This window comes from Pygocentrus nattereri, chromosome 10 (genome assembly GCF_015220715.1).
Source record: "Pygocentrus nattereri isolate fPygNat1 chromosome 10, fPygNat1.pri, whole genome shotgun sequence".
Taxonomy (NCBI): Eukaryota; Metazoa; Chordata; class Actinopteri; order Characiformes; family Serrasalmidae; genus Pygocentrus; species Pygocentrus nattereri.
The window spans coordinates 11,746,029-11,767,500 of NC_051220.1; the positions used below are offsets into that span (position 1 = coordinate 11,746,029).

Consider the following 21,472-nt stretch of genomic DNA (forward strand, 5'->3'; position numbering starts at 1 on the left):
TGAGCTGAGTGTGTTTGCGCACATCTACAGGGCCTAGAGATGAAGCAGAGTGGCAAATAAACTCAGGAAATGAGACAGAAGTTCATATAACACGTATGGACACTTCAGTAAAGACATACTGAGAGCATCAGGCTGCAGAAGATCACACTCAGGTAAGAGCTGAACCACATGCAAAATACTCAAAAAGGAAAAACAACACAAAATGATGCTTAAATTCAGGTGCAAAAAATAAAGTCTGTAGCTCTTAGTCGTTTGTTTCAAGAGTATGTAATAAGTAATCCCATTGCAGACTGACATTAGTAATTATTATTGTATAATGGATTACTTCTTAAAAAGTGCTGAGTAAACTAACAGAACATTACAGATGTGACTGCAGACTGATCATCTCTACTAAAAGACTGTTGGTTTGGTGAGCTGGAGTTAGTTGTAAACCCCCATTAAAAGGCTGTAACTGTGTAAATGTTTCAGATTTGCTCCTTATCGCTGTTGTCAGATCAAAACCTCATACCTCCACAATTGTAACTTTACAGGAGAAGGTAAAAGCATAGTTTACTTTTAATGTAAGTCAGTGGGACCAGGCTTTTTTCCAAGTAGGTCATTTCTGTTGGTCCATTCGTCATGAAATTTGTGCACAATATATACACTATGGCTATTTTCAAACTATGTCAAAAACGGACAAAAATGGAAATACAAGGTTTTGTTCCTGCAGCAAAATAATGAAAGTGAAATGATAGTAAAAAAATGAAAAAGGTTTGTGATAGTAAGTTTATAAGATGTGATAGCACTCATCTGAGTTCAGATAAGAGAGGGAACCAAATCTGTTCAGATTAAAGAGCACACACTCTAAAAAGTGATTTTGTGTTTTAGTTAGATGGACTGCTATTATCATGTTGATTGAACTTTCTGTCCATTACAACTAAATAAAATGTGTTCTAAGAACTTCAACTTGAATTTGGACATTAAAACTTAAAATCGCTTGTTGGAATAACGAAAAAAAGGCTTTCCAGACAACTTTTTATATACTGTGCATGCGCCGAGCGTCTGACGTCAGCACTTGTTCGTCTTTGGACTCGAGATGAGAACGGCCATCTCAGGTGGTGCCCCACTCTGCAGCTGCTCCTCCTAATACTTCTTCAGATCCTTCTGAAGTAAGTAAAAGTGACTGGAATTCAAACCTTTCAAACCAAAGGTTGATGGCACACAAACATAATTTTAACACTGACATTATGTAGTTTTCAAAGAACAATTAATACCACAGATGCAATTTTTGCATTGAGAGTGTTGGTAGAGAAGTACAGAGAAGATCAGAAGGAGCTACATTGTGTCTTTGTGGATCTAGAGAAGGCATATGATAGGGTGCCAAGAGAGGAACTGTGGTACTGTATGAGGAAGTCAGGTGTAGCTGAAAAGTATGTTAGGGTGGTGCAGGACATGTATGAGGATAGTGGGACAGTGGTGAGGTGTGCAGTTGGAGTGACAAATGGTTTCAAGGTGAAGGTAGGGTTAAATCAGGGATCAGCTTTGAGCCCCTTCTTGTTTGCAATGGTGAAGGACAGGTTGACAGATGAGGTCAGGCAGGAGGCTCCATGGACCATGATGTTTGCAGATGACATTGTAATCTGTGGTGAGAGTAGAGAGCAGGTGGAAGAGAATCTGGAGAGGTGGAGGTTTGCACTGGAGAGGAGAGGAATGAAGGTCGGTAGAGATAAGACGGAATACATGCATGTGAATGAGAGGGAGGCAGGTGGAAAGGTGAAGATGCAAGGAGTAGAGGTCGTAAAGGTGGATGACTTCAAATATCTTGGGTCAACCATCCAGAGCAATGGACAGTGCAAAAAAGAGGTGAGGAAGGATGGAGTGGGTGGAGACGGATGTCAGGGCTGATGTGTGACAGAAGAATAGCAGCCAGAGTGAAAGGGAAGGTTTACAAGACAGTAGTGCATCCTGCTATGATGTATGGTATGGAGACTGTGGCTCTGTCTAAAAGACAGGAGGCTGAGCTGGAGGTGGCGGAGATGAAGATGCTGAGATTTTCACTGGGAGTGACAAGGATGGACAGGATTAGAAATGAGCAGATCAGAGGGACAGTGAAGGTGGAGCAGTTTGGAGATAAAGCCAGAGAGGCCAGGTTGAGATGGTTTGGACATGTGTTGAGGAGGAATAGTGGATATATTGGGCAAAGAATGTTGGAGATGGAGCTGCCAGGTAGAAGGAGAAGAGGTTGACCTCAGAGAAGGTTTATGGATGTAGTGAAGGTGGACATGGAGATGGTTGGTGTAAAAGTAGATAGAGGCAGTAGATAGGGCAAGATGGAGGCAGATGATCCGCTGTGGATCCCTAAAGGGAGCAGAAGAAGAAGAAGACATTATGTAGTTTTCACCATTGCGCTAGCTAGCTAGCGTTAGCTGTCTTAGCTGAAAACTATGTAAGTTAGCCGTTAGCTAACTGACTGCTGTGTGGCTTTTTGTGCCCGAAGGCATTCTAGTTACAGCTAACTAACCTCCAAAATGCATTTTTATAGCTATAGTTTAAATGAAAGTCCACATTGGGTCAACTGCATGTTTTAGAGTTAGCTAGCATATGTAGCCACGTATAATGTTAAAATGGTGAATGGCATATTAAACATCGATTTGACTTGTAGCCACCAAAACTAGCTAGCTGGCTAACATTACCCAGGATAGCTGTTCTAGTTAGCTAGCTAGAAGGTAACTGTGATATCAGTTGATTCCTGAACAGTTAATACACTTTAAGTAAGTATATCACCAGCCATCTAGCTGAGTTTACATGTAGATAGGTTAGCTAGCTAGTTTTTCGCAGTTCATGTCCGTGTCTTTGTTTTTTTTACTGTCTTGAATGTTTATAAGCGACCGTTAACTAGAATAGCAGCGTTAACTAGTTAGCTATCTGGCTAGCTAGTGAATAAATGTCCATGAATGTTTGACATTAACTGATGCAGCATACAAGACGTAAAGGTGCAATCAATAAGATGTGATGGAATGTCAAGTGTTTGACTTTTAATATATTACCTAATATATAATCCAAAATTTATTTCAGGGTGTGTGGTTTAAGTCGTAGATCATTTAAAGGAGTGTAATTATAAAATTAAGTATCGCGTATTAAGCAAGTATATTAGGCAAACAGTCCACAATAATCACTAATCCTGGGCTGTCAGCAGTAATATTAAATGTTTTAATGTTTTATAGGCAGTTTGCATTTGACCTTTTATTGGATGCTTTAAAACAATTTGCATGTTTAGTGTATGAAATCAGGAATTGATGTTGTCTAGAAATTTTATCTGCTTTAGTTGGTGTTTGACATTTTGTTTCAGTAATTTTCAAATGACTTTTTAGATATGTAATGCTTTCTTTACAGAATCACTGGCTTGTTGAAGTGAAGTGCCCTTGCTTATGAGGTGGGGTTGCACAATCTGCTCTTTCTCATCTCCCAGTCAGCGTGCTCTGATAACGCATTACAAATTAAACCACTATCATCACGCAAGCGATTGTCCCCTTCCCTGCATCCATGAAGATTGTGCGTGCTCATTCAGAAGTGAACTTGCCTGCTTTGAGGAGAATTTATCACAATATGGCCATGTTGCCCAGCTCAGTGCTATAGTATGCAATATGATCAGTGTTTTACTTAAGTGATCTCTTTCAAGTAGATCAGCATGAAATTCACCAGGCTTGTGTCAGTGGACCTTAGCAAGTCTTTTTATGGGGGTATTGATGGCCATCTCCTGAAGCTTCTTCAGTTGTACCGGTCAAAACGCTTTGCAGGGATGACAGAAATGACCTCCATACTTGAGAGCCTTGACAAGGATGTAAGTTAATGCCAGGCATGGGCTAGAGTGCTATAAAGCCCCAACATTTAGCTGGGGAGCAGTGGAACTGTGTTCTCTTTAGTGATAATGCTCCATTCAGTACTTCATGGATGAGCTGGGGAGTTGGGGATGAGGTGGTGTGATGATTTTGCTCTCTGTCACCGAATCCAACCAACTCCTCACCACAATGTTCCAAAATCTAGTAGAAAGTCTTCCATGGACAGTAGAGACAGTTACTCCAACACAAGCAGCATAAACTCTTTTAGTACCCTTAATTTAGTAAGAAACTGTAAATGAGCAGGTGTCCCAATACTTTTAACCATATAGTGTATTTTTTTTTGTTTTCTGTGGATATGGATAAGTGGCCAAGGTTTCTGACTTGAAATTATGCTCAAAAAGCCATTTTTTTGTATTTACATTTATGGCATTTGGCACAGCCAACTAATGGAAATATTATTGCAAATTGTTAATAAAAAGGTTTTGGATACCAAACCAAAGTATATTTCTCATTTGAGGGTAATTTTTCAGCAGGCTGATTTGAACTGTTAATTATTTGAACTGTTTTATTATTATTTGAACTATTATATGAACTGTTGCTTAAATTAGACCAATGCAACTTGGTAAAGTATGTTGAAAAAACCTGCCATCTCATGTTAAGAGAACTTGCCGCATTGTTGGGAAAATTGAAAAAAAAAAAATAAGTTCTACCAATTTGATTTAAGTTGACAAAATTAATTTCTGTAAGTCCACTTCACTTGAAATAATTAGTTGAGTAAACTTCCAGGTTGTTGTGTGAACAAAACTTAGTTAAGTTCAATAAACTTAACAGGTTATGTTCTTACAACTTAACTGAGTCAAAGCAAAAAGATGACTTGACTGAGTTAAGATGAGTCAGCAAAAAATTTTCTACAATGCAGCCAGTTACATGGACAGTAAACAGTTCAATAATTATAATAAGAATAGAATAGAATAGAATAGAATAGAAGAAGATGAAGTCAAAAGCTAAGAAAGTGATAATCAAAGGGTGTAAATGATAAGAGCTGAGAAAGAAGCCTGCTTACAGATCTGGCATTGAATTGTTGATAAAGAAAATTACTGGACACTTTTGTTGTAAAAAGTGTTGTTTTATTGAAGACTGAAGAATGCATTTATATTTTAATAATTAATCACGATAATTTTTGGAAGCAAAAAATATTGGTGTAAATTCTAATCAACATAATATTTTGTTTAATCTGTTCACCTTCTTTAACCATTATACTCTCACTTTGTGCAGAATGAGGGGTTTACTTGCTATTGCCACTCTGGTGGTCGTGGTTGATGCAGCCAGTGTCTCTCTGGGGGATCTGGAGTTCAACGCCTGGAAACTGAAGTTTGGTGAGAAATCAATATCTGTTTATGTAAAACATATTCTCCATCAGCAAACCAGAGAAGGGTTTGAGGCACCAGGTACATTTTTTGGAGAATTTCTTTTGAGTCAATGTGCTGCCAAATATGGTGAGAAACACAGAACCACATATTTATCAGTAAACATGTGGTAAATATGTTAGATATGTTGAAAGCATCACTAACTGGAAGGGACAAAACTTTCTGCAACTGAATAAAGATAACAGAAATGATTATATTTGGGAATAGCAATGAGAGGCTCAGGCTAGCTGTCCGGATTAGAAAGCCCTAAAATCTAAAGATCTAGTACATAATCTTGGTGTACTGATGGACTCTGATCTCAGTTTTAGAAGTCGTGTCAAAACAGTTGCTAAATCAGCTTTTTATCACCTTGAGAACAACAAAAAGATCAGAGATATTCTGACTAAAGCAGACCTAGAGAAACTCATCCATACCTTTATTTCCAGCAGGATTGATTACTGTAATGGACTCTTAATAGAACTTCGACAAGAAAACAGCTTCAGATGATTTAGAATGCAGCTGCCAGAGTCTCACAAGGAACACCCCCAAATTCTTAAATACTTACCCTGGCTACCAGTCTGCTCCAGAATAAATTTTAAGGAGCTGTTCTGCTATACACATGTTTTAATTTTGCAGGATTAGCGTATTTATCGGATCTGCTGCAGTGATATGAGCCAAGCAGAACTTTTAGAGTATGAAATGTATTTTATAAATAAATTCACTTTGCCTTTCCTAGGTAAGACCTACCATTCAGAGGAAGAAGAGTATCAACGTAAGATGATCTGGCTGGACAATCGTAAGCTGGTTTTGGAGCACAACATGCTGGCTGACCAGGGCATCAAAAGCTACAGACTCGGCATGAACCATTTTGCAGACATGGTGAGATCACACATTCACAAACCATGTCTGTGCAATTATTATGGAATTATTCATTCAACTTAATGAGAAACTGTAGAACAATGTTTAAGTCTTCCTCTGTCTCCTCTGACAGAACATTCAGGAGTTTAAGGGCTGCTTGGGATCCTTCAACTCGACCAAAACCCACAGTGCAACTCCATTCCTCCGACAGGCAGAGGGCGTTGCTCTCCCAGCCACTGTGAACTGGACGCGCGAGGGCTATGTGACCAGTGTGAAAAACCAAAGTAGTTGTGGCTCTTGCTGGGCCTTCAGTGCGGTGAGTTACAGGCAAAGAGACAGACAGGGACCTAAAGATAACCTGAGAAAAGCTCTACAGGAAAATTACTTGGAAATATGGCATCTGGAGATTTGTACGGGGGCAGAGTAGACATTGTGTGACTGTAAAGTTTATATAGCCCATCTGTGGTCCGGTCATCTGTCCTGTACCACAGTGGTTCACAAATTGTGAGTGGAGACAAATGGGTCATAAAAATATGGATCCCCCATTTTTGACAGTTTTGTAATGAAAACAATAAGTGGACACAACTTATTGAAAGCATGAGAATAAGCTACCACTGCATGGCCATAATTTAACTTGTTCCTTTCCCTTTCTAAATGAAGGCTCTTGCTGAATTATTTCATTCACATGCAATATTATGTTTTTCTAGGACTCAACCCAGACTGTGTTTTCTTGATTTGTTCATACCTTCTTAAATTCCTCTTTAAAGGCTCTTCATATAATATGATCCTCATGTGTTTCACGTCAAAATGCTCCGTCATCTTGATCACTACTTTGCAAAACTGCTGCAGCAACTTCAGCAGCTGTAAATTCTCTGCATGCAATTTCATACGTGTCTCTGATGTGGCCTGAATGAACTATGAAAGGTTTCCAGTGTGATGGTCAGTCCTTAGTGATTTCCTGAGTGTCCATTGGTCAGTTTTACACAGAATGTAGAAGGACACACAAATCCACCAGTTCCATCCACATAATTATCTTATTCCAAGGTCTTACAAAGGTTTTGGCTATTTATGGCTTAATTATCTTTTTCCCACATCTTACCAAGTTTGGTTTGTGCTATGACTTAATTATCTTTGCCATGCCATCTTTCTTTCAGGCGGGAGCGCTAGAGGGTCAAATGTTTCGGAAGACGGGAAAGTTGGTGTCCCTCAGTGTTCAACAGCTGGTGGACTGCTCATGGATGGAGGGAAACAGTGGCTGTGGAGGTGGTTATGTAGAGAGTGCCTTTCAGTATGTTTTCAACAGCGGCCTGCAGTCCGATGACACCTATCCATACATGTCTAGGGTGAGCTCAGACTCATGAATAGGGGAGGCTTGAATGGACAGTGAATCACTATTATCATCCATTTGTGTCTTAAAATGTGCCGTCTATAGCTATAACCCTCTAAATATATTACTGCTGACTACAACCCAATTCCAAAAAGGTTGGGATGCGGTGTAAAATTTAAATAGATGTAAATAAAAACAGAATGCAATTATTTGCAAATCTCATAGACCCATATTTTATTCACAATAGAACATAGAATATATATCAGATGTTGAAGGTGCGACATTTTACCATTTCATGAAAAACATTAACTCATTTAGAACCTGATGGCAGCAACACATCTCAAAAAAGTTGGGACAGGGGCAACAAAATGATGATAAAAAGAGCATTTTAGAGTCTCTTTAGAAGCAAAGATGGGCAGAGGTTCACCAATCTGTGAAAACTGCATCTAAAAGTTGTGGAACAATTTCAGGAAAATGTTCCTCAATGATAAATGGCGAAGACTTCCCACAACCTACAGTACATAATGTCATCAAAGATTCAGAGAATCTGGAGAAATCCGTGTACACAAGGGACACTCATGATCTTTGGGCCCTCGGGTGACACTGCAGTAAAAATAGAAACACTTCCAGAAACCTACAAATGCAAGTTAAACCTATAACATGCAAAGAAGTCATATGTCAACAAGATCCAGAAACGCCACCATCTTCTCTGGGCCAAAGCTCATTTAAAATGGACTGAGGCAAAATAGAAAACTGCTATGTTTTCAAATGAATCAAAATTTTTAGTTGTTTTTAGAAACAATGGATGCCGTGTCCTGTGGAGTCCAAAAGAGAGGGACCATCCAGCTTGTTATCAGTGCACAGTTCAAAAGCCTGCATCTCTGATGGTATGCGGTTGCATTAGTGCCTATGGTGTGGACAGCTTACACATCTGGAAAAGCAGTATCAATGCTGTATATTGAGGTTTTAGATCAACATATGCTCCCTTCCAGACAAAGTCTATTTCAGGGAAGGTCTTGCATGTTTCACCAAGACAATGCTAAACCACATATTGCATCCATCACAACAATATGGCTTTGCAGAAGAAAAGTACAGGTACTGAACTGGCCTTCCTGCTGTCTAGACCTTTCACCAATAAAAAACATTTGGCGCATCATGAAACGGAAAATCTGGCAAAGAAGACCCAGGGCTGATGAGCAGAATCTTACGTCAGACAACATTCCACGCTCAAAACTCCAGCAATTGGTCTGCTCACTTCCCAGATATGTACAGACTGTGGTTAAAGGAAGAAGGGATGCTACTCAATGGCAGACATGGCCCTGTCCCAACTTTTTTGAGATGCATTGCTGCCATCAAGTTCTAACTGAGTTAATGCTTTTCATGAAATGGTCAAATGTCTCACTTTCAACAGCTGATATGTGTTCTTTGTTCTATTGTGCATAAAATATGAGTCTATGAGATCTGAAATATTCTAAAACAAACTTTCCATCTGTTTGATACATAAACAGGCTGTACATTAAACTACCCGAGCTGAGTTTTCAGCCAATTTCCCATTTGCAGTAGTTGCTTAATCCTCAGATTATTTACTCAAACTGCATTACTTTGTACATATTCATTGTTTAATTTTTTGGTAAAAATATAAAAATTTGTCTTAAAATTGCTTGACATTTGTGTGTTGGTGAAATTGCAAAGTTGGGCTGAATTGGATTGTATAAATAAATTATGTTACAAAATTATCACAAAGTTCAGTCAAAAAGTGAAGATACTGTATACTCAGCCAGCCACTTTCAGTCTTAGGTTTAAAGTGTTAAGGCAAAGACTGGCATAAGTCTAACTAGTAAGCCAAATAAATATTTGGCTATGGAATTTCTCTCGAAGGGAATTTGAGTCAGAATTTTACTCGGACTGTGGACTCAAGTTGCAATTAAATGGCTTACAACCCAATTTGAATTCAGTACAAAAGACTGAAATTTCAACCTGAAATGTTATTAAACTGATGGACAGAACAAGGCACATTCAGTAAATGTGATGTTTAAAGAAAAGAGGAAGCTTTCAAACTTTTTGGACAGCAAGTATGCTGGCTAATGAACTAGCATTATTGCTGAAGCTTTCAGGCAATCTAGCTGAAGGGTTCATCTTTTACACAACACATTGATTTACAACTTATTGAAATATCAACTAGACTAGTTATTACGCTAGCTAGCAAGTTAGCTAGCATTTGGACCTTACAGACTACAGACAAGCCAATTCTTTCAAGTTGTTTTGCTTCTTCGCTTTACACAGCGTGTCTACCACATATTACAATTTGTTCTGTCCTTCAGACTGAAGATGTTTCCATAACAAAGGTCTCATTACTTGAAACTGTTTTGAACCTCACAGGTTTTTAGAAGGGGTTTAATTTTGCACAATGTAATGTCTGCAGCTAAAAACAAGACTGTATTACGGCATGTGCTACCCCGGGCTCAAGAAGGACACTGGAGGCAGGATTCACGTTCGCAGCAGCCATTCATGTTTATTCCATACCAAATAAATACACAGAATAAACATCCAAAACCAACACTACCCACTTTTCAGTGGCTTCTACTGAGACTTTTCAGTTCTTCCTTCACAGGAGCTTTTCAGCTCTTTGTCTTCTTGTTGCTGCTGCTTGTCCCTCTCTCTCTGTTCCCGCTCAGCTCTTTTTGAGCACCGGAGCCAAGAGGGAACGAGAGCTTGCAGCTCCGCCTCCTCATTACCAGCCCCAGCTGGCAGCTCAGCCACCTGGGTCGAACGTGAGGTGCAGTGAGGTGGCCTCGCTGCATAACCAGGAGCTCGGGACTCGTTCCTTGCTGTGGTGCCTCTCGTGGTCAGCACCAGCGTCCTCGTCCTCCTCCTCCCACCGTCACTCTCATGACCCGCATCCTTCCGGGAGCTCGGGCTTTGTGCTCTGCTCCCTCCACACTCGTGGGTCTCTTCCCAGCGTGCTCGCTAAGCTTCATCGCTGCTGGGTGTTTGGGCACCGCTTTTCTGCAGGCTCTCACGGCTGTTATCGCTGGGGTCCAGGGGGCAGGCGCATGCCACAACGACTAAACTAAGACTAATGAATCGAGACAAGACTCGCACTTGTGTGAATTGACTTGTGAACATCTCTGTTAGCCACCAGCAACCTATTCTGATTGTTACCATCTCTCTTCAGGAGGGGATATGCAAGTTTAATCCGAAGAAATTGAGCGCCACCTGCAGCGGCTTTTCGCGTTTGTCTGTCGCAGATGAGATCCTGTTGCAGAAAGCCGTGGCTGCAATCGGACCCATTTCTGCAGCTATAGACACCAGCCCAAAAAGCTTCCTGCTCTATCAGTCAGGTAACCAGAAAAAATACAAATAGTCCTCACCAGTCTTCATTGACTCAGGCTGGTTTCCAAAATGAGTGATTTTGAGGGCATGCTGTAGAAAGTAAAAAGTATGTAACCTAAAATGAATTCATGTTTTTCAAAATAGTGAAGTACAATAAAACATCAAAACAGCATCAAATAGTGATGTGTAACCCAGCTGGGGTGAAATGTGTGACATTAACATTATAAAATTCAGGACTGGTAAAAACTATTCAGGGCTGCAGCACTGGAAGCCCAGGCCAGGCCACGCCCTGCTCATCACCATATGTGGCCTTGAGGCACATGTCCACTGACAGACAAACGTCGGTGAATTTGCTGTGGGTTGAGCTGATTATTATGAGCCTCCCTGTGTTATGTACTGCTCTTTTAGGGTTAATTTGACATCTAGACTTTTTCAGCTTACTGATTTACTAGAAACCAAATAAATCTGATTGCAGGTGTGTATGATGAGCCGGCCTGCAGCAGCACTAAGGTGACTCACGCTATCCTTGTTGTTGGTTACGGAGCTGACTGCAGTGGTCGGAAGTACTGGCTGGTCAAGAACAGGTAAACAAGGACATATATACTGGTTATAAGGACAATTCTAGTAAATATGGCCTGCTACTCAAAAAGACAAAAAAGAAGACTTGTTTCTAAGTTAGTGTCCAAACTAGGCATCAGCTTATTGAGATTTCCAATACACAATTGAACGTCAAAGAAACGTATCAGTACTTAGTGTCTGTTAAACGAGTAATTTGAATAAAGTGAATTAGTTGACACTAAAGTAAAAGAATGAAGCATTCAATGTGGCTTTGACCCTATGTATGCTGACACACTTATTCATTGTAAGTATATAATGACTATGACTATATATAATGTTATGCCAATGTTTTTTAATCATTTAATACCCATAATGCTTTGAAACATACATTATTTCTGAAGTGATGCTTAATTAACTATAAAACTATATGCCAGTTGGATATGAACATGTGCAGAATTTACCAATATTTGCTGTAGAAATTATATTTCACCTTTTTTAAGAGTGTACATGTATCATCATTGAAATCAATACAGTAGTGGTATAATCTATCCATCTTTGAAACTGGTTAAGAATCACACTATTTTTCACAGCTGGGGTACTCAATGGGGTGAAAGAGGCTACATCAGGATGTCCAGAGACAAGGATAACCAGTGTGGTATTGCCACACGTGCCATCTACCCAGAGGTTTAAAGGTAAATCCTCTTTACAGTGGCTCCAGTGCCAATCCACACAGTTTTGTTCCAATTACCCTTTTTTAGACATTTAAGAAGATCTTCAATAACCAAATGTTGTTTTTTAGCAATGTGCATTGGAAACCCCAGTAGTCAGACTTTTTTAAAAGGTCACTGGAGATGTTTTCAACTAGTCTATCACCCCCACCCCAAAACATTACCTAGAACAACAAAAAAAAAAAAAACATATAACATTTAATGTAACGTTTAACATATTTAGGTGTTTAACATATTTAGGTGTTATTGTTATGCCTAGAAAGCTACTAATATGTCATAGGCGCATCTTCCTAAATATACTACTTTTTTGGACTGTTTTCATGGGTCACAAATTTTAAACTAGAACCACAAAACTTCATAGGGATGCAGGGCCTGTACAGGAAAGGCCCACTAGCATTCATCCAAGTGTAAAATGGAGAAAATTAAAAATCTATCTGCCACAATAGATGTCATTCACATACATACTAGCGCACACATTTACACACATATAAGCAACAACCAGGACACCCTAGCAACAGCCTAAAAATACCTTAGCTAAAACCTAGGATGCCGTAGCTATAGCCAGGCAGCACCATAGTAACCACCTGTGATACTAGAGCAATGGCCTAGCAACACCTGGGATACACCTTCCCTCAACTATACACATACGAATATACACACATATTCGAATACCTCGTCATGCCTTTCGGACTTATGAACACTCAAGCCAACTTCCAACAGCACATCAATGAATTCCAGAGGGAGGCAATTGACCACTGCATGTTCGTCTATCTGGATGACACTTCACAGAAATATTATGGACAAGTATGTAGCTCAAGTCCGAAACGTCCTATAATTGCTCTTAGAAGACAACCTATTTGTTAAGCTGGAGAAGTCCCTGTTCCATGCTCAGTTGGTTACTTTCCTGTGTTTTGTGGTTTCTTAGAAATGATTGAGCATGAATCCTGATAAGATCCAGGCTGTGGTTGATTGACTGCACCCAACATCACTCTGTTGTCAATTTCTTTCAACAATTTATAAGAAATTTGAGCAACATGGCTGCACCCCTGACTGCCCTCACCAGGGCAGTTTCAGTTTAATGCTGAAGCTCAGGTCTCCACCCCCAATCCAGTGGTTACACCAAGAGGGACGATAAAGATCTTGAGAAGGCCCTGCAATGTCTGATTATCATCACTGCAGTGGTGGCTTTTGTGGTACATCCAACTTCTATCACCTCTCCAGCAGTAGCTTGCTCAGATAAACACTGACCCAAGGGCCTGAGTTTGAATCCACCCTTTGGTGGGTTCCTGCATTACACTTCCACCTTGCGAAGCTAATTATGATGTGGTATTAAATGATCCATGCTTAAAAAAGATGGTTCCTTAAGGGTTCTATTTAGAATCATCAGTTCTATGTAGAACCATTTCATGCTTTAAGGGTTCTTTGCATGGTAAAATGATTTTTCAGATTGATAAGCCTATTTAGGACCACATCCTTCACTAAGGATCATTTAAAGAACTATTTCTTTGAGAATGTACATCAATGCATTGTCTACATTGTGTAATATATTGTATTTCTAATTACTGTAAAATGTTAAGAACATCAGCATTAATGAATTCTATTAAATTATGTTTTTCTACAGATTAGAGAACATCAGAACCCTGTTGAACTTCTCAGGGAGCAGGATGCAGCAACTACACCTCTAGTCTTTCCAGGTTCAGATGTGATTTCATAATGACAACACACATGGCGGGATAACTTGAAATCAGCTGCTAATAAGCATAAGGCCCCCCTAAACCCTGCTCTCAATTTACTCCAGTCTGCATTCTTTTAGTCGAATATATTCTAAAGCTAAAGTGGATTCTGATTCATCTACTTTACTATTTATTTTTACCATATGTAGCAAGTTCTCCGCACACATGCTTCACATCTACATGCTTCACAAGGTGTGGGATTGGTTAATAATCTGTGTTTGTTCCCATCCTAGTTAGTTCTCCTGATATTTAGCCCATAATTTCTCATGTTATTACTAAACATTCTTGCTAAACATCACATCTGACCCCATAAGACCTCTCCACCACTTCATCATCACTATGCAACAGATTTACCTCAGGAATATACACACTTGAATTTAATAGCAAGACTGTACTTCTGTCAAAAAGACAAAAACTTTCTACATTTCTACATGTTTCTCATTATTTTTTTACATTTTACTACATTTGTCTCTATTTTACTTTTCAGATTTTTACATTTATTGCTTTTCTTAATTCTACTCCACATGAAGAAACGTTGCTTGAATCTGACAGTGATTTAGATGAATCTGTCTTCTTGCAGAAAAGCCACAATATCTCTTTTGTTAAATAAGAATCACTCTGATTGATTCATTCATTATAATGTGTAAAACTGCCAAAACAATTAGAATAAAATGTCTGCATTTACACAGATGGCTGTGATGAAGATAGTGGTGTGTATTCATTCCAGGACCTCAGACTACATTTTTACTCATTTTTATTTGCAAATATGATTGGTGATTGCATAGTGAGAAGACTTTGCTGGACATTTCTTTTCTTACAGTCCAGCTGTCATAATGCTGATGATAGTACTGTAGAACAGGCTCATAGATAAACATATATATTGGGATGCTGTGCAAAATGTAAATAATGCAATGATGTCCATATCAGCTAAACCCCATCTTTAACTGAAAATAGTACAGGATGTGTTAAAACTGAGAAATATTATTGTTTAAAAAAATATTTGCCTATTTTGAAGTTGATGCCAGCAATACATTTCAGAAAAGTTGGGACAAGATCAATTAAAGACGGGTAAAGATGCAGTGTCTAAGTAAGTTAATTGGCAACAGGTCAGGAACATGATTGGATATAAAAGAGCATCCCTGAAAGTCTTTCAGAAGTAAAGATGAGGTGGGGTTCATCACAGTTTAAAAGACTGTGTAGGCAAATACACTGCGTTCCAAATTATTATGCAAATGATATTTTTCCCTGATTTGCCTAAATGGTCGATGCAAATGAGTCAGTATAATAAAAGTCATCACCTGTTAGAGTATAAATTGAATTTTATTGAACAAACCTCCCAATGATAAATAATAAAACTCAAAATGCACTGTTCCAAATTATTATGCCCAGCAGAGTTTCAAAACATTTTATAGGTTATAAAGAACTGAAAATGGTCATTTGTTGAATTTGCAGCATTAGGAGGTCACATTCACTGAAATCAAAAGCTATTTCAATCAAAAACATCCTAAGAGGCCAAGTTACATGTTAACATAGGAACCCTTCTTTGATATCACCTTCACAATTCTTGGATCCATTGAACTTGTGAGTTTTTGGAGAGTTTCTGCTTGAATTTCTTTGCATGATGTCAGAATAGCCTCCCAGAGCTGCTGTTTTGATGTGAACTGCTCCCACCCTCATAGACCTTTTGCTTGATGATACTCCAAAGGTTCTCTATAGGGTTGAGGTCAGGGGAAGATGGTGGCCACACCATGAGTTTCTCTCCTTTTATGCCCATAGCAGCCAATGACACAGAGGTATTCTTTGCAGCATGAGATGATTTTGCTCTGGAAGGTACGGTTCTTCTTTTTGTACCATGGAAGAAAGTGCTCAGTCAGAAACTCTATATACTTTGCTAACCCTAAAGGGGCCTACCAGCTCTCTCCCCATGATTCCGGCCCAAAATATGACTCCGCCACCTCCTTGCTGACGTCACAGCTTTGTTGGGACATGGTGGCCATCCACCAACCATCCACTACTCCATCCATCTGGACCATCCAGGGTTGCACGACACTCATCAGTAAACAAGACTGTTTGGAAAGTCTTCATGTATGTCTGGGCCCACTGCAACCGTTTCTGCCTGTGAGCACTGGTTAGGGGTGGCCAAATAGTAGGTTTATGCACCACAGCAAGCCTTTGAAGGATCCTACACCTTGAGGTTCCTCCAGAGGCACCAGCAGCTTCAAATACCTGTTTGCTGGTTTGTAATGGCATTTTAGCAGCTTCTCTCTTAATCCGATGAACTTGCCTGGGAGAAACCTTCCTCATTCTGCCTTTATCTGCACAAACCCGTCTGTGCTCTGAATCAGCCACAAATCTCTTCACAGTGCGATGATCACGCTTAAGTTTTCGTGAGATATCTAATGTTTTCATACCTTGTCCAAGGCATTGCACTATTTGATGCTTTTCGGCAGCAGAGAGATCCTTTTTCTTTCCCATGTTGCTTGAAACCTGTGGCCTGCTTAATAATGTGGAACATCCTTCTTAAGTAGTTTTCCTTTAATTGGGCTCACCTGGCAAACTAATTATCACAGGTGTCTGAGATTGATTTCAGTGATCCAAAGAGCCCTGAGACACAATACCATCCATGAGTTTAATTGAGAAACAAAAAAATGAATCTTTATGACACTTCAATCCAATTTGCATAATAATTTGGAACGTGGTGTAGTGCAACAATTCAATAATAACAGTTCTTCAAATTCCATCATCTACTCTACATTATATCTTTAAAGGATTCAGAGAATCGAGAGAAATCTGTATGCAAAGGACAAAGCTGAAAACCAGTATTGGCTGACCGTGATCTTCAGGTTGTCAGGCAGCACTGCATTAAAAATCATTGTTTGGTGAAAATCACTGCATGGACTCAGGAACACTGTGCAGACACAGTTCATACTGTATCATACAAAGAAGCAACCAAATATAAACTATTGCTGCCACCTTCTCTGGGCCCGAGCTCATTTAAGATAGACTTAGGTGAAGTAGAAAAGTGCCCTGTGGTCTGATGAATAAAAATGTAAAACTTATTTTTGAAAATCATGGGCACAGCATCCTCTGGGCTGAAGAGGAGCGAGACTATCTAGTTTAGTATCAACACAGAACGCAAAAGTGAAAATCTATGATGATATGAATGTGTATTAGAGCACAAGTGGCTGTTTTTATTCATGACATTGTAGGTCAATGTCAAACTAATTTCTGCATGCATTACATGAGCGTAGCTCTATAGTAAAAATGTCCAGGTGCTAATCTGAAAACATTTTCCCACTTTATGAAACAAAAAATATAGCAAAGGAGACCCTGCACTGTTGAGCAGCTAAAATGCTACTTCAGACATGAAAAGGAAAACATTTCGTGTTCAAAATTACAGTAGTTGGTCTCCTCGGTTCCCAAAAGCTTACATAGTGTTGTTAAAAGAAAATGAAACAAAGTGCTCAACCTTTTTGAAATTTGTTCCTGGCAGCAAATTCAAAATGGCCATTTATTTTTCCAAATTTTTCCAATTTTTGCAATAACACTTCTCAGTTTTTTGGAAACAACTACATCACTTATATATGGGTCACTGAACTGCACTCATTTCCATTTCCACTCATTTCCATGGTTCCATTTTCTAAGCCGCTTCTCCGTCAGGGTCGCAGGGGGGTGCTGGAGCCTATCCCAGCGGTCTTCGGGCGGAAGGCAGGATACACCCTGGATGGGTTGTCAGTCCATCGCAGGGCATATTACTCTACACCTATTTTAATTATTTCAATGGTGTGTGTGTGTGTATATATATATATATATATATATATATATATATATATATAGCTGCTGTTGGATCAAAACCTTATATCTCCAAAATAGTAACTTTATAGCAGGAAGAAAATACAGATGTTGCTTTTGATGTAAGTCAATAGAACCAGATGTTTCTCCATTTTCCAATTTCCTTTGGTCTGTTCATCATAATATGTATACACAATATTTATACACAATGTAAAGGCACTTCTAAATTGTCAAAAAATGAAAAAAGACAAAAATAGAGATACATGGTTTTGTTCCGACAGCAGCAATATAAAATGCCAGCTTCATTTTGCATTAAGGTGCTGTGGACTGTTGAAACTAAAATCGAGTTATTTGGACATAACAAGGGGCGGTATGCATGGTGGAAAAAGAACACAGCATTCCAAGACAAACACTTGCTAGCCACAGTAAAATTTGGTGGCGGTTCCATCATGCTGTGGGGCTGTGTGGCCAGTGCAGGTACTGGGAATCTTGTTAAAGTTGAGGGTCGCATGGATTCCAATCAATATCAGCAGATTCTTGAGAACAATGTTCAAGAATCAGTGACAAAGTTGAAGTTGCGCCAGGGCTGGATACTTCAACAAGACAACAACCCTAAACACTGTTCAAAATCTACTAAGGCATTCATGCAGAGGAACATTTTTGAATGTTATTGAAAATCTGTGGTGTGATTTAAAGCGGGCTGTCCATGCTCGGAAACCATCAAACCCAACTGAACTGGAGAAGAATTTTTGTAAAGAAGAATGGTCCAAAATACCTTCAACCAGAATCCAGACTCTCATTGGAAGCTTTAGGAACCGTTTTGAGGCTGTTATTTCTGCAAAAGGAGGATCTATTAAATATTGAAGTAAATTTTTCTGTTGGGGTGCCCAAACTTATGCACATGCCTAATTTTGTTTAAATAATTATTGCACACTTTCTGTAAATCCTATAAACTTCATTTCACTTCTCAAATATCACTGTGTTCGTCTGCTGTATGATATATTTAACTGAAATTGCTGATCTGAACAACCAATGGCTTATAAAGGCAAATCATGAAAATTATCAGGGATGCCCAAACTTTTGCATACCACTGTACATATACATATATTTATGTATAGAGCATTATTAAACTACAAATCCATTGGTGGGACTCTCATAGGAAAAAAAATGTTGCTGTAAATATTTTTTTTCTTATTGGTTTTACATTCTGTACTCGGCTTCTTGTGGCACTTCAGAATGACCTGTTCACACTACAAAAGAAGACAGCGGCTGAGAACAAAAGAGAAAGAAAGACGGAGGGAGTAAGTAAATGTTACAGGGTGCCATGCTTTTCAGCTAAACAGGATGTGTGAGGTTAGGTTTTTCTATAATACTAAAGTAGAGGATTCCGGTTTAAAGTCTGACATTTCCTGCTGACAGACCCACTAAACTGTCTCTAGAAAACATTTGTGTTCCTTTCTCACCTGTGAGATCTTTGCTCTGTGTAAATGACCTTTTAAAGTGTTAGCGTTTGTGTCTCTTTTAGTCCTTTCTAGCACAGATACGGTTTCAGTAAAAATGGTATACAGCAATAAGTACCATTGATTTAATTTTCCTGAGCACTAAAGCCATACAAACATTTGAATTATAATAAATAATATAATCTAATAACAAAATATTGAACTGATTTTGTTGCAGATTAATACATAAACTGTCAAGTAATTAGGAGGAAATGCTAGATTTGTCAACAATAGTTGAAGCTGTAAGACATCATGTTGTAATAATTAACAGAAGAGTGAAAGTCTCTATATAGGAGTGTGGAGCGGAAATACACTCACCAGCCACTTTATTAGGTACCGTTGCTTGTTAACACAAATAGCTAATCAGCCAATCACATGGCTGCAACTCAATGCATTTAGGCATGTAGAGGTGGTCAATACAACTTGCTGAAGTGCAGACTGAGCATCAGAATGGGGAAGAAAGGTGATTTAAGTGACTTTGAACGTGGCATGGTTGTTGGTGCCAGACGGGCTGGTCTGAGTATTTCTGAAACTGCTGATCTACTGGGATTTTCACGCACAACCATCTCTAGGATTTACAGAGAACGGCCCGAAAAAGAGAAAATATCCAGTGAGCAGCAGTTGTGTGGATGAAAATGCCTTGTTGATGTGAGAGGTCAGAGGAGAATGGGCAGACTGGTTTGAGATGATAGAAAGGCAACAGTAACTCAAACAACCAACCAAAATATCTGAGGAATGTTTCCAACACCTTGTTGAAAGTATGACACGAATGATTAAGGCAGTTCTTAAGGCAAAAGGGGCTCCAACCTTTTACTAGTACCTAATAAAGTGGCTGGTGAGTGTCTATATGCATATACAAGTTTAAATAAATAATGAATATGAGCCCAATTTGCAAACATTTAGTTTTAATTTGAGGGTGTTTACATCCAAAATAGTCCAATAATCCAAAGAGCATCGCTGCTCAGGGTGACTCTGAATGGTTTGCCACAAGGTGAAAACCACTTGTAAGCCTCAAAAACATGATAACCACAGAACATTACATAAAGGCTTTATAGTTCTGGATCAACATCTTAAGGACAGAAGAGGCAATGATCAAGGTGTACCAGAATGATGGGAAGAGTATGGAGAATTGAAGGAACTGCTGATCCAAAGCAGTTTACATTATCTGTGAAGCATGGTGGAGGTAGTGTTATACCATGGGCACGTATAGCTGCAATTGGAACTGGTTCAATAGTTTTTATTAATGATGTGACTGCTGATGGAAGCAGTAGGATGAATTCTGAAGTGTATAGTGAAGGGATGTCCAGTCATACCTGCAAAGGACCGGGATGGGTGCAGAGTTTTCATTCCAACAAAGCAGAATTCCACATGTTCAGTTGTTTGACTGGGACAAACTGATGAAGCAAGTGGATTCAGCTGTGATCTTGCTCGTTTGGAATGATGTCCTGCAACCACACTGGCCCTTTTTGGGTAAGATTGGACACCCTGTCATAGAGCTATATTATCTTTTTGGTTGGTTAATGTAGTGGTTAACACCTTTGCTTCTACACTGTAGACTGGGGTTCAATCCCCGACCAGGGCAAGCACCCTACACTATACCAATAAGGGTCCTTGGGCAAGACTCCTAACACCACCTTGGCCTACCTGTGTAAAATGATCAAATTGTAAGTCGCTCTGGATAAGAGCGTCAGCCAAAATGCCATAAATGTAAATGTAAATCTTTTCAGGTGCAACCAAATGCTTCAAAACTTATTGGCTGGGACTTGGATGATGAACCAAAGTGCACTGACTTTTTAATGCAAAGAAGTTCAATGTTCTGTAATGGGCAAGTCAACCACTTCACCTCAATCTAATAGAGCATGCATTTCACTTTCTGAAGATAAAGCTGAAGGTAAAGCACCTCTAGAACAAGCAGGAACTGAAGAAGGCTGCAGTTAAGGCCTAGCAGAGCATCAGCAGAAAAGAAACTCAGCATCTGGTGATGTCTATGGGTTCCAGACTTCAGGCATCACTGACCTGCAAATAAATATTAAAAATGATCATTTCATTTATTAAGTTCAGTCCAAGTTGGTTTGGCATTTTCTGCAAGTAACCCCAAACATTCAGTGATGTTGAGGACTGGTGGTCAGTCCAGCACCAGCAGCCTCTATGTTTGTCTCTGTCCTTTTCTCGCTGAGATCTTCTTAACAACTACAAATCTTTTCAGGTTCATCGTTGGACGTCTTCTGTACTTATGCCAGTGGATTATCTTGTATGTGATGTCCTCACAAATATCTCCCTTTTAGATGCATGTAAGCAGGCTGTTATGACTGATCATAGGGTGACCTTTTGACCACAGTGTACTTTTTTCATAAAATTTGATACTTGGGCACTATTTTCAAAGTGAAACTGACCGTGTGGTTTATCCTGTTATGCTAAAG

The 21,472-nt window shown here is 39.3% G+C and overlaps 1 protein-coding gene across 1 annotated transcript; it reads left to right on the forward strand.

Annotated features, from left to right (window-relative positions):
* On the forward strand, positions 1-14,464 carry LOC108443085 (procathepsin L-like). The gene is made up of 9 exons (XM_017723509.2): positions 1-152; positions 5,094-5,194; positions 5,961-6,103; positions 6,216-6,398; positions 7,237-7,425; positions 10,585-10,750; positions 11,218-11,326; positions 11,891-11,992; positions 13,650-14,464. Exons 2-8 carry the CDS (start codon positions 5,095-5,097, stop codon positions 11,988-11,990), a joined length of 990 nt encoding a protein of 329 aa, XP_017578998.1. The 5' UTR covers positions 1-152; position 5,094; the 3' UTR covers positions 11,991-11,992; positions 13,650-14,464.
* Positions 14,465-21,472: the final 7,008 nt, after the last annotated feature.

Coding starts and splice junctions, on each gene's coding strand:
- LOC108443085 (XM_017723509.2), top strand. CDS start 5,095: ATGAGGGGTTTACTTGCTATTGCCACTCTGGTGGTCGTGGTTGATGCA. Junction 6,399..7,236: donor CTTGCTGGGCCTTCAGTGCG/GTGAGTTACAGG, acceptor TCTTTCTTTCAG/GCGGGAGCGCTAGAGGGTCA. Junction 7,426..10,584: donor CCTATCCATACATGTCTAGG/GTGAGCTCAGAC, acceptor ATCTCTCTTCAG/GAGGGGATATGCAAGTTTAA.